Source organism: Camelus ferus, chromosome 12 (genome assembly GCF_009834535.1).
Source record: "Camelus ferus isolate YT-003-E chromosome 12, BCGSAC_Cfer_1.0, whole genome shotgun sequence".
Lineage (NCBI taxonomy): Eukaryota > Metazoa > Chordata > Mammalia > Artiodactyla > Camelidae > Camelus > Camelus ferus.
Genome location: NC_045707.1, coordinates 64,642,987 through 64,655,942, shown reverse-complemented (window position 1 = coordinate 64,655,942; position 12,956 = coordinate 64,642,987). Strand labels below are relative to the sequence as shown.

The 12,956-nt window shown below is 40.0% G+C and overlaps 1 protein-coding gene across 2 annotated transcripts in view; it reads right to left on the bottom strand.

The window, feature by feature from the left end:
• PTPRB (protein tyrosine phosphatase receptor type B) overlaps window positions 1–12,956 on the bottom strand; it is a 111,717-nt gene that overhangs the window by 64,070 nt on the left and 34,691 nt on the right. For both annotated transcript variants that reach the window (XM_032493764.1, XM_032493766.1), the window contains 3 exons: window positions 3,660–3,935; window positions 2,630–2,887; window positions 1,713–1,976 (listed from right to left, as the gene is read on the bottom strand). In XM_032493764.1, coding sequence (XP_032349655.1) covers window positions 1,713–1,976; window positions 2,630–2,887; window positions 3,660–3,935 — 798 coding nt within the window. The remainder of the gene's footprint in view (window positions 1–1,712; window positions 1,977–2,629; window positions 2,888–3,659; window positions 3,936–12,956) is intronic.

Below are 12,956 nucleotides of genomic sequence, written 5' to 3'. Positions count from 1 at the left end.
TATCTGCAATTCAAATCATTTCTATCCCTTCCTGATGTCTGTGAATTGTAAATGAGTATTTTGGAAACATTTTCACATTCAAGAAATGTACGCTAAAATCATTTTAGTAATACATCAGTAATGCAATCTTCTGTAACACAGTTAATAACCTGGTGATACGAACACTGTGTTTTATTGATTATACACCAGCGCCAGAGACAGCAATGATGATGCTTCTAACGATGGTGACATTGATGGATGTGGCATCTTTTGGAAGAAACCCTGGATGCTGTGGTCACAAAACATTCCTCTCGCTCTTTTCCAACTGAAAAGATTAATCTTCTTGCAATATAGCTCTGATCTTATTATTCCTTTGCTCAAAAACTTTCAAGGTCTCTCCATTAACTATAAAATAAAACCTCAAGCCCGTGGTGTGGCATTTGTAGCCGCCCCACATCAGACCCCGTATCCTTCCAGTCCTCACTCTGGCTGGGCCCTGCAGCCACCTCCCCTCCTTCCTCACTCTTGAATGCTGGTCTCCAGTGTTACGTTCTGTAGCCTGTGAGTCTCCGGGCTCTCCTGCCTCAGTGCCTTTGTTTGTATTATGCCTTCCACTTCAAATGCCCTTTCCTTTTTCCCCTCTTAACTTGCTAAGAGCTTCACATTTTCAAAGTCTGAGTGAAAGGCCATTTCCTCCAAGAAGTCTTTACCGATCTTCTGAAAGAGAGCTTGGTTCTCTTTTCTTTCTGGTCAATTATAAGCCTCTTCCTTGGGGTCTCCAATAGCACAGACAATGGACTCCGGGATCGGACCGCCTGGTTGAAACCCCAGCACTTACTGGCTGGATGACTGTGGACGAGTTATCTGCTCTCTCTGAGTTATCTATAAAACGGTGGTAATAGCAGGACCTCGCTCATGTTTTTACCGTGAGAACAAAATGAAACGATGGTATAAAGGGTTGTGCCAGTGCCTGATCCGTGGAAATAACAATACAATGACCGTTATCCAGACGCACTGCTTGTTCTGTGTGTGTGTGTGTGTTCTACATTTGTGTGATTAGCATGTAACTTCCTTAAAAGCAGGGATCTGCAAAGTAAATATTTCAGGATTTGTGGGCCACATATGGCTTCTGTCATGTTTTTCTTTTGTTTTCTTTCTTTAAAAAAAAAAACTCTCTGAAAATATAAAAACCACCCTTAGCTTGGGGTTCTACAAAAAAAAAGAGGTCACAGGCCATATTTGGCTGAAGGGTATAGTTTGTTGAACCCTGACATCTTAACAACTCTCAAAGCTCATAATACAGTAATTTCTACATGGAAGGCACTGAATAAATGTTTGGTGACATTAATTAATAAAATAATTAATAGGAAACATGGTAAGTGTTAACTGGCCCTCATTATAAGAGTTGACCAGAAATGTTTCATTTGTTGGTATCAATGCGGATTCGTTTCTGCTACTTAAGTGGTGTGATGTGAAAAAGCACAAGACAGAGTGAGTTACACAGATCATTCAGGAATCAATCCAAATACGTTTGCATAAATAAGTCAGATGAATGCAATTAACCCTCTGCTTGACTCTCTACATGGGGCCCTGGCCCACAGGCATCCTCAGTCATGCAGACCATGCTTCTCAGGTTGGGAAAGGAATTTTCCTTCTAACCTATTTTGTTCTGTCTTAAGGTGGATCAGAGAGTGATTTGAGCAAGTAAGGAATTTCTGGAGCCCTAGACTCACCTGTTCTGCCCACCGCCACCTTGGGAGCAGACAGTTCACCAGAGACACAGCTGATGGTGACATGATAAAGTCGCCCAGGGGTTAAGTCATTAAACTGAGTTTCAGTAATCTGGGGTGCTAACAGTCTGGATTCTTGGATGGCCCCTTGGTGAGATAGGGTAACGTTGTAGGAATCCACATTTCCAGAAGGTCTTTGCCACTTGGCTTTCAGAGAGGTCAAAGAGCCACCATTTGTCACCTTCAAATTTGAGACTTCCATGGGGGCTAGTTAGGAAGAAAGGGAAAGAGATTTTAACTCAGGATATCGCACCGGTCTTATGGCCAAATTTTGACCTGTGTTTTAATCCCTGCTCTGAAGAAAACAATGACTTCATGAACTAAAAGAAATATTACTGCAAAACCAAAGAGAGGCTGTCTAGCAAGTGGACAGGGCACAACCACAGTAGTCAGGACCCTAGATTCTGGCTCAAGCTTGGCCACTGGTTGGCTGGGCAACCCTGAGCCGCTCTTATCTTACTAAGCCTAAGGGTCTTTATTGGCTAATGATGACTTGGTCAAAAAAACTTACAATCGCCTTTTTCAATTCTAAAAATCTTTTAAGCGGAATCCTCAAAGAAGTCTATCATCTGCCTAATTTCTTCCCATCTTCATGTATTCAATAACAACAAGTACATGAGAAATAAGATTGGTTGATTGATTGGCCAGCATCATCAAATTTTGTGTGCTAAAAATATTTTATTTTTCATATTGAATCATGATAAAGTTCCAGCTTAATCCTTGCCTCATTATTTCATCAAAGAAAAATGATTACAAAGGAGAGACACTTTGGTGATATTTTTTTCTACCTCTGGCCTATGCTATAATTTGGGGCCTCACTAATGGTGTAATATAAATTAACAATGTTTCATTAAACTTACTTGTCCTGGCTGGTTTCCATCTGTAGTTTTGCAGCCCTGCCGCCTCAGTAACAATGGTGACATTATAGAGGTGACCAGGTGTCAGTCCATGAAAGGTGTAGGAAGTAGCGTATTTGTCCACGGCATTACTATGAACTAGAATCCTTTTATCCATTAGCATCAGCTGGTATCTTTCCACATTCCCAGAGCCACGTGACCAGGAAATCAGGAGAGAATCAGTTTTCGGTGAAATACTAATATCTTTTACTGGGGACGGCACTAGCGGGAAAAAATGCAATTTCCAAAGTGTCATTCACAGTTTCCTTACAGAAGATACAGACACATTTAATCTGAAATCACACATTCACTTAACAGGTATTAAGGTAGCTTTTGCCAATGAAGCATGGTGTGGCATAGCAGTAAAGGGAAACAAAAAAGGGAAGAACCACAGACGATGAAAAATGGAAAGAAAGCAATAAAACAGGAGAGAAAATGATGGGAGAGTGAACACTAAGACAGTACATTATGGAAGGAAGTGGTAACGCGTCCCTGGTATCGGGAGGCGTGGGTGAAAGCAAAGGCTTGTTCCAAACATAGGGATGTTTAGGAAACGTGACTTGATGTTATGAGAAGACTATACAGGCAAGAAAAACATTAAAAAAGTAAGTTCTATGGCACAAACTCACAAACAATGAGGCAGAAAATCCTGTTGACTAAGATTTAAGTCAGAATGGCCATTGGGAACTATCATCATTTTGGAGAAAATTCAAGTCCCAGAGAAGTCCTATGACTTGTTCAGAATTACCCAGCAAGCTAGCAGCACGACCACACATCATTTTCCAGTCCAGTCTTTCCTCTATATCAAACAGTATTTATTTGTTTGTCTACCTATTATGAATAGATCCATCCATCCATCCATCCATCCAGCTACCTATCTAGCTACCTATTTATTTTTGATCTCAGGGTATCCTACTCCCATTTCTTGACTTTAATATAATTTCAAAAGGAGCATAGACTATTAAATACCCAACTATCTGTAAACAGGTCTTACCTGTTGATCCATTGGTATAAACTGTAGAGGAATGTTTATCTCCAGAAACAGCTGTGATGGTAATATTGTACTTATTACCAGCAGTGAGGTTAAAAAATGTATATTCATTCCTTGAAGTTCTTCCTTGAATCTGGGACTCCTGTGTCTTTTGTTTATCATCAAGTAACTGCACCTCATACCAGGAGACCTTCCCAGAAGAAGGAGTCCACCAAACATGCAAGCTGGTTGATGTAGTCTTCTCTTTATTGACTTCAAACCTAGCAGGAGGCAAAGGATCTGCAGGGCAAAAAATAAAAGAGAAGGTAGCTTGAAGACTTTTGCAAATACACGCCTGCTTTGCTGTACATTTTCCTGCAAAACTTAACAAATCTGCTGCCCATAAAACAAATGGGCATTGTACATCACTTGCAAACTTACCATTTTATTTAAAAAAGAAATTCATTTAGCTACTAGTCATATAAACTCCTTTTTTCCCCTAATAACATCTTTTTTTAAAGACAGCTCTGAGCTTGGAATTCCAAGCAAGGTTATATCTTCTTTGGTTTGCAAGTTTTGCATTTTTCAGACATTGACAAACATCCAGGCTCTGCCTGGATAAATACTGAAAATCTCAACAGAAAATATTAAGAAATAATTTTAAAATTTGTACTAAACTTTCTCTTTTTTAGGTTGTCGGTTCTGAGGGGGTTAAATATACAAAACTTCAGATTGTTTTCAGATATCAGAAAACCACAAAGATACAAATCTGATTATGAGCCCAGGCTGGGTGTGATCACCAGAATGAATTCTCCCAACAACTGGGAGCCACTATGTCCCTAGACTTTCTAAACTCGAGTTCTGGGACATTCCGAAGCTGCCAGAGCTCCCAGAGCAGGTGGGAATGGGTTAGTCCTGCACCTGGCTGTTTACTTAGTTTTAACTCTCAAAGCCATGGGTTAGTTTGAGGAGTCCTATTTCCTGTGTAATATATCTTCACCGTGGATCTTGAAATAGGATGAACAGCACATTTCCACGTTAGGAACTAAGTCAATAATGCTTAGTGAGCAGATGATGCAGTAAGTAAGTAAGTAAGTAAGGGATGCAGTAAGTCCATCTGAGAAATAAGGCTCTCCCTTCTGTGAACGTTGGGAGTAGAAACACCGACAGACATTTACATGTGAGTCATTTTCAGAAGTCCTACATGGTTCTTGGTCTAGAAAGTGAGATTAAGATACTGGGGACTAAATTTCAAGAGTCAGCTCAGATGTTTCAGTGACCTGGCTGTAGAGATCTCAGTTCTCATATACCTCCTGGTAAGTTACAGTTCACTCATGAAATAACTGGAGCAAGTTAGCATCTCCTTAGAACAGTTTATGTTTTAAGAAAGTGTTCACCTGTGGCTAACGTTGACACAAACCGGAACGAGGCAGTCTTATTCTATATTCAAAAGGCATTTATAACCAGACCGCTCAGTGGAACTAGGGGTCACCTACAGATGCCATACACAGGCTAGACACAGCCAAGCCAAGGCAGCAGTAACTTTGAGAGCTCAAAGCTCAGGTGAGCTTGGAGGACAAGGCTGTGCAGTTTACACTCCAGCACAGCACAGGTTCACCTGGAGAGTGTAGGTTCCAGAGTCTGACAGCCTGGGCTTGAATCCGCGTCTCCTGCTTCTTAGCAATTCCTTACGCTCCCTGTGCCTCGGTGGTTTCCTCTATGCCATGCTGATAACACTGCCATCTTTTCAGTGGAATTGTTATGAAGGTTAAGTTGAGGGTTTTTTTTTTAATCAATAGAACATACTTGAGAAATCAGAAATAATCCCTTATTTTTATGGTCAATTGATATTCTTTTTCTTTTTATTGAAGTACAGTTTCTGATGTACAGCATAATGTTCAGTCATACATACAATACACATATTCATTTTCATGTTCTTTGTCATTATAGGTCACTATAATATATTGAATATAGTTCCCTGTGCTATACATAAGAAATTTGTTTTTAATCTATTTTATATATAGTAGTTGATATTTGCAAATCTGGAACTTTAAATTTATGCCTTCCTACTCCCTTCCCCCCTAGTAACCATGTTTGTTTACTGTGTCTGTGAGTCTGTTTCTGTTTTGTAGATAAGTTCATTAGTGTCTTTTTTTTTTTTTTTTTTTTTTAGATTCCACAATATGAGTGATACCATACAATACTTTTCTTTCTCTTTCTGGCTTACTTCACTTAGCATGACATCCTCCAGATCCATCCACGCTGCTGCCAATGGCTAAATTGAGTACTTTATCTAGAGCACTTAGAACAATAGCTGGCACGTAGTCAGTGTTCAATATTAGCTATTATTATTATTATCCCTCCTTTAATCAGGAAGATCTCGTCACAGAAGCAGGGGGATGTAGCGGCAAAGAGCGTGGGCTTTGGAGTCAGAACTCAACTCAAATCTCGCCTCCTGCACGTTACCAGTCATGAACTTTGGGCAAGTTACTCAACATTCTAAGCCTCCATTTCTCCCCCTGTCTGGGGAGCATAGTTCTGGTACCCATATTCTTGAGTGATCTGAGGAGTAAGAAGATATACGAGAGACTTCACCTGGAATACGATGGGCACTCCTCAGTGTAAACTTATTTTGTCTACTTGATCATAAAAACGAATTTCCACTGGATCACTGACAAAATGGATGCAAAAGTGGAATACCATATATTTTTTTTGTACTCTAAACTGATAATAGCTTCAATTGCCTTCTTAAAAAACAAACAAACAAACAAAAAAACCTTGGAAAAATCTTATCAGTTCATTCCCATGAACTAACTTTCTAACCCTTAAGATAAAATTTAAAAATTCCCAAGATGATTCTCACTTATGGGTTCTTGAGGAAAAACAGTATGGGCTGGGTTTTTTTTTTTTTTGGTGGCAATACTATTTAAATGTTCTATCCTACATAACAGTCTATAATTAAGGACGTCGTAATACAAGGAAAGAACATAATTTCTCCTCCCAGAAAGTTTTCTTGTTACCACGAGATTCTAACAGCCAGTGAAACTCAAGAGCAACCTTGTCACATCACACTGAAATGACACATTTTTGCTGAAGAGGCATTTTAAGGACAAGGACAAGAGGGGCAACTGCTTTCCAGTGATAGCTCTGAAAGGGATCAATGCTGTCACTGACGTCCACCACCAAGCCAGACAAAGGTTAAGGAAAATGATGCCACGATCAGTATGCTCTAAACGTATATAATCTGCAGAATTATGAGCTATAGAAAATGAATTTTAAGGTTGCGTGCTTAGAGGGTGAAGTTCAGAAGCGCAGACTTTATCTAATCTCTGTGAGCCAGAAAACAAAACAGTCAATCCTTTGTACATCCGCTAGAACAAAGGAACAATGCGACTGGGAAGTGCCTGGGCTGCAAGAACCTGCCCTGGAAACAAACACTTAAAACCCCATTTGCGCTGCGATAAAGCCCTTTGCTGGCAGGTGTCCACTACTGCTATGCCTCCTGCAGAAGTTCAATAGCTTTCAGATTTCTTTTCAATCTGAGTCTAAGGAAAACTCTGCTGTATTAAAAAAAAAGTTTTCTATATTTTATTAGCACAAATTAGATATTTCCGTCAGGGTGCTAATTTCATCTATCTGTCTGTCTGTCTGTCTGTCTATCTATCTATCTATCTACCTACCTACCTACCTACCTATCTATTATCTAGATATCTAGGTAGATACATGAAACAGTTTTAATGCTGTTCGAAAATTTAGTCATATGTCCTTTTCATCATATGACAGCTCATACGTAATTAGAAAACCCTCCTTGACTTACGTAATCTATGCCGATGCCTAGAGGTACCAGTGCACACGTGTGTGCATTTATAGCCTTTCTGGTTTTTCCACCCATTGCTCTCAAACGTATAGTAACCAGTGAAGTATTGCAAGCTATGAGAACTCTTGAAAACCAATTTAAATCAATAATTTAATCTCAATCAGTAGTATCACAATTTATCATTAGCCACAAAGTTAAGATATCTTTGCCTGTACTTCTTTGTTGCAGACGGACCTGGAACATGGAAGATGGGATGCCAAATGCAAAATTGTGCAGTATTCAGCTGCTCTTATTTCAATGAATCTACCAGTATCCAGAGCCCCAAGAAGTTCATAATTAGGCCTGCTGTCACCCCAATTTTTCTAATAAAGTATAGCTAAATTCCTGAACCAAATGGATTCTTCCTTTTTTTCCTTTTAAAAAAGTGACGTAGGAACAGGGAGAAACTCCAATGTATAAAATGGAATTGCTATTTGCTTTAAAAATTCTTTTATATGGCCATTAAAACATTATTATCTATTGTTATAGGAATTTGCCGAGTGTTTAGAATTCAAATGATAGTATTTATTTTGGAAATAAATTCAGCCTTTTAACAAGAGAGCAGGCAATTCATAGTGCCAAAAGCTTTTTTTGGAGTCATAATAGCACATAATATATCTGTGTAGGATCTGATGGTTTTTGATGTGCTTTCTTAGTTGGAACAGGGGCTCAGAGGCATTAAGTGACTCATTTACGACACGTAGATAACAAATGGGTCAGCTGAGCTCCTAACACCTGGCCTCAAGTCGTGCATTCTTGTTCTTTCTATCACACTTCAGCTGTCCCAGGGGGAGAAATGGTGCCCTGAGTCCCACAGTCAGTATAACAACAACAACAACAACAACAAAATCAAACCAGACGTCCATGAAAAATAATAGACAAAGTTACAGAAATTTCATTTGATGGTATGGATACCGTAGCCTAGATAAATGAGTAACAACCCTAATGACAGTGAAATCTAATTCTGTGGCCAGTAAAGTTCTATTTATTTTTTTTAATAATATTTTTCTCGTCTGTTCCTTTTTTCCCTTAATCTCACTGCCTTAACCTGGGGTTCCATCACCTTGTGTTTGGATTACTCTGAGTTTTCTGGGTGCCATCCTTATTCTCTGCCTTCCCTTGTTGCCAAATAAGCTGTTTGGGTATCTCTCCCATCTGCCATCCTCATTCCCGTGAAAGCACCAAGAGGTTTTCATGAAATGAAGTCAGAGTTTTCCCACAGGCACTCAGGTCTCCCCAACCAGGGTGTTACCCTTCACCTGCCTTTCCAACACACAGCTTATCTTTCGCCACTAACTCCAAGCCGAGACATCTATTTTTTATGTGATTAGAGTCAACTTCTGTACTTTTACAGGAATTAGGATATTATTCTAGTTAAAGGCAACATAGCAAGGTGACCCGAAGCTGCGTTTATGTAGCAATCTAACAAAATGAAGTGAACATCCACCACTCGTATAAAATAATTGGGAATTTTCTCATGGATATTGGGAGGTGGGGCGGTGGCAAAAGTCACAAACCATCCCTTAGTGCAGGTTGTTGAAAATGGGCAGAAGAACAAAACGGAAAAGCAATTGCTCATGATCTCCAGTTAATTAAATATATTTATGGAGAGGTCATTTTGTCTTACTTTGTGATTGTTGCTGGTACATATAGACAGCTGTACTATAAGATAATATAGTATATTATGCTAGTATATCAGATTAATATGCATTTCATTTATCAACTTTATGCACTGAAGTTCAAGAGGCAAAGAACTTTGAAAGTTTTAACAGCCTCGACATTAAAGCAGTTTGACATCATCTGCATCACCACTAACAACAGTGGGGGATGCTGTGTTATTTTACGGGTCATCCTATTTGAGCGTTAGGTATGCCAGTAGTAGGTGGCCGGCCCTCTGAGGGTCTACAGTTCACTCAGGCAGTCAAGGCATAAGTGAAAAAGGTAAACTCAAAGGGGACCCGTCAGGGAGGCTGACTTTTGATGTCAGACTAGACCTGGTTCAAATCCTAACACTGTCGCTTCAAGCAGTGACTTAAGTATTTAACCACTCTGAGGCTGTTCCCTCATCTGTGAAATGGGTCCAACCAGGTCTGCTTTACAGAGTTAAGGGGTGACGGAAGCTGAGTGTTAAGCACAGCATTGGCCCATGGTGGGGCCTCAGTCAATAGCAGTTGGTGCGAGTGTTGCTGCCATGAAGGATACCACAGACTGGCATCAAGGTGAATACACAAAAGAGTGGTCTCCGAGGGCAAAGGTCTCAGAGGGGAGCTTCATGAAGGGAATGAACTAGAGCGCGTATGGAAGGAAGGTCAAGCGGGTCCTAGAAATCAGAGAGAAGAGAGGGCACTTCGGAGTTCGAGCAGTTTCCGCTAAAGCACTGAAAAGTTCCCGAGTGTTAGGGAACCATGCCAGCACGGAGGGTTCCCTGCCAGCTGATGGGAACTGTAACATCCCCATCCCCAGGGCGACCTCCGGCAGCCCTACTCCAGTTCTTGGATATTAACAGTGGAGGCTTTCTCAATATTATCTAAAGCACTACATAAATGCAGTATAAAGGGAAGGAAGTCCCTTGGCCTCCTCTTTCAAGCAGATTGCCGCCCAGAAGCCTCTCTCATGGAGAAGTTCATGATGTGTGCTTCCAAACCTGGACATTTAGATACTAAGGAATTATTGTTAATGTTAGGTACAATATTGACATTGTAGTTATGTTAAAAATAATGCTTATCGTTCAGAAATGCATACTGAAATACTTATAAATGAAATTAAATTGCTGACTTGGATTGCATGAAAATGATGTGGGGTGGAGCAGTGAGTGGGGATACAGAGAAACAAGATTGTCACTTGGTAACTGTGGAGGGTAGGTGATGAGTACATGGTAGTTCATCATACTATTCCTTCCTTCCTTCCGAAAGGAAGAAAAATAAAATCAAAGCCCCAAATCCCTGGAAATCTATATGTGTACCTACCATGTTAATTTTAGTTGCATAGATTTACCTTCGTTTATATACATTCAAACATATAGAATGGGCTGGACTTCTCCTACAAGGTCATAAAGGTGTCAGAATTGTCCTTTAGCCCCCAAGGAGATTTCAGGGAATTGGTGTCTGGGAATGGAAGGTGAAACAAAGTTTCTTCCATGCTGTCTAGATTAATCAGATTTTATGTCTTGCTAACCTATAGAAAGCCATGCCCACCTACAGAAGTCAGACTAACGGAAGACACTCCCAAGTACACAGAAGGTCAAGTTCAGCAAATTAAGTTGGTTGATACCATATACGCAACTCAGCTTGACTGCAGAATCTGTGAAATAAACAGACAGCAAATGGCTGATTGCTAAATACTGAAGCCCATCACCCAAAATTCAGCACAATTGAAAATTGACTCTGTTACACTAAAACTCATTTAATCCTTATTCTACCCTTGTGCAGGCTGAGTATCTTAAGATTTAAAGCATTTTGTTGTAGTTTTTCTCTTTAACAGTTGAGTAGAAAGGTAACAGTGAAATATCATATGTAATTTGAAAGAACAAATACCAACTTAAAAATGGTATCCTTTCTACAGAGTAGTGAAAAGAACTGGAGTTGGGGCCAGTGAACCAGCGTTCCTGGTCTGGGTTTATCACACATGAGCTGGGTGGATCTGGGATTAGTCAATTCTTATGAACATCAATCTCATCTCCATCCTGAAAGTAGTAAGAGGAAACTTCCTACACAATTCGTAAGTGACAAAAACGATTCTGGAACTTATGTATGCACCAATTACAACCTCAAAACGACCCTATGAAGTGAGCATTATTTTTCTGATCATCCCTATTTTATGGATTAGAAGAGGCTAGTAACTTGCCCAAGGCAACGTGGTTAGTAAGTGGTGAAGGAGGCTGCTTTCACAACTCTCCTCTTAACTACGGCGCAACCTGTGCCTTCACGACACCTCTTCCACAGGACTGCCACGTGGATAAAATTAAACACTATATGGTCAGCAGAGTATATATCTGATACTCTTACCTACTAAACAAGGTAGGTGAAAGTATTTTCTATGCTATAAAAACACGGGACAAATGTTAGAGTATTATTTTCTTCCTGGGAAAGGAAACAACACTCCTAGGCGTTATAGATTTGGCAAAAAGAGGAACTGGTACCAAAATCTTAATGCCAACGAGTAATAGAAGAGCTACATCGGGAGTTCCTGACCTCCAGTGTACACTGATTCACTCTGATGTTTGCTTACAATCAGATACCCTAGGCTCCGCTCCTAAATTCATTACATATGAGGTGGAAGCCAATAATACCATTTTATAACAAACTCTGCAAGAGATTTTGATGCTAGTAGCTTACAGACATTATTGAGAAATAATGACATACGTTTAAAGCCATGTAAATGCTGTGGACTAAAATTGCGTCCCTCTAAAATTGGTCTGTCAAAGCCCTAACCATCAATATTTCAGATTGTGACTGAATTTGGAGATAAGACCTGTAAAGGGGTAACTGAGTTAAAACGGGGTCTTTAGGGTGGTCTCTAATCCAATATGATGGGCATCCTTATAAGAAGAGATTACAACACAGACACCACAGATGGACGACCGTGTGAGGACGTTCCGAGGTGGCCGTCTGCAAGCCAACCAGAGAAGCCTCAGAAGAAACCTGCTGACAACTTGATCTGGGACATCTAGCATCCAGAACTGCGAGAGAAAATAAATTTGTTGTTTAAGCCACCCAGTCTGTGGGACTTTGTTATGGAAGCCTGGGAAAACGAACACAATAAGCAACATTTTGAGGTGGAAATAGCAGCTGATATGGTGATTTGGTAATTAAAGCTCCTGAATTTTTTTTAAAATAAAGACAAAAGAATGCGCTACATTAAAAGAGCTATTTTTTTTTTTTTTGCCTTTTATTCTAGGCTGATAAATCAGTATCTGGAACTAATAAGAGAGCATATGCCACTAAGATACCCTTCCTATAGGTAAAGTTCTCTACCAGCGGACTGCTTCCCTGGGCTCCATAACTTACCCATAGCCCAAGGAGAATAGAGTATATGTACATTCTCCTACTAAAATATTCACTTCATTTATTCATAATTGTCTATCTATCATCCATGTATTCATCTGTAGATCCATCCATTCATCTCTCCATTCATTCATCCATCTATCTATCCAGCTAATCTCTACCGAACACCTGCCAAGGACTAGGTACCCTTTTAGGCACTGAAAAATGACTTCTTATTGGTGGGAAGATAAAAGCCCCCCTCCCACCAAAGTTCTAAATGAGAATGCTACAGTTAAACAATCTAAAATGTCCTTAGGACGCATTCAGGTAAGGAGAGCAATGAAGTTGTCTAGGGGGATTCCAGTGTATTGGTACCTGAAAGGAAAGAAGCCATAGCCCAGCTCTAGAAAGTTCTGGGCAGACTGGCTGAGTTTTGCCAAAACTTCCAATATTTTAAGAGAATCCATAGACTGATATTTACGT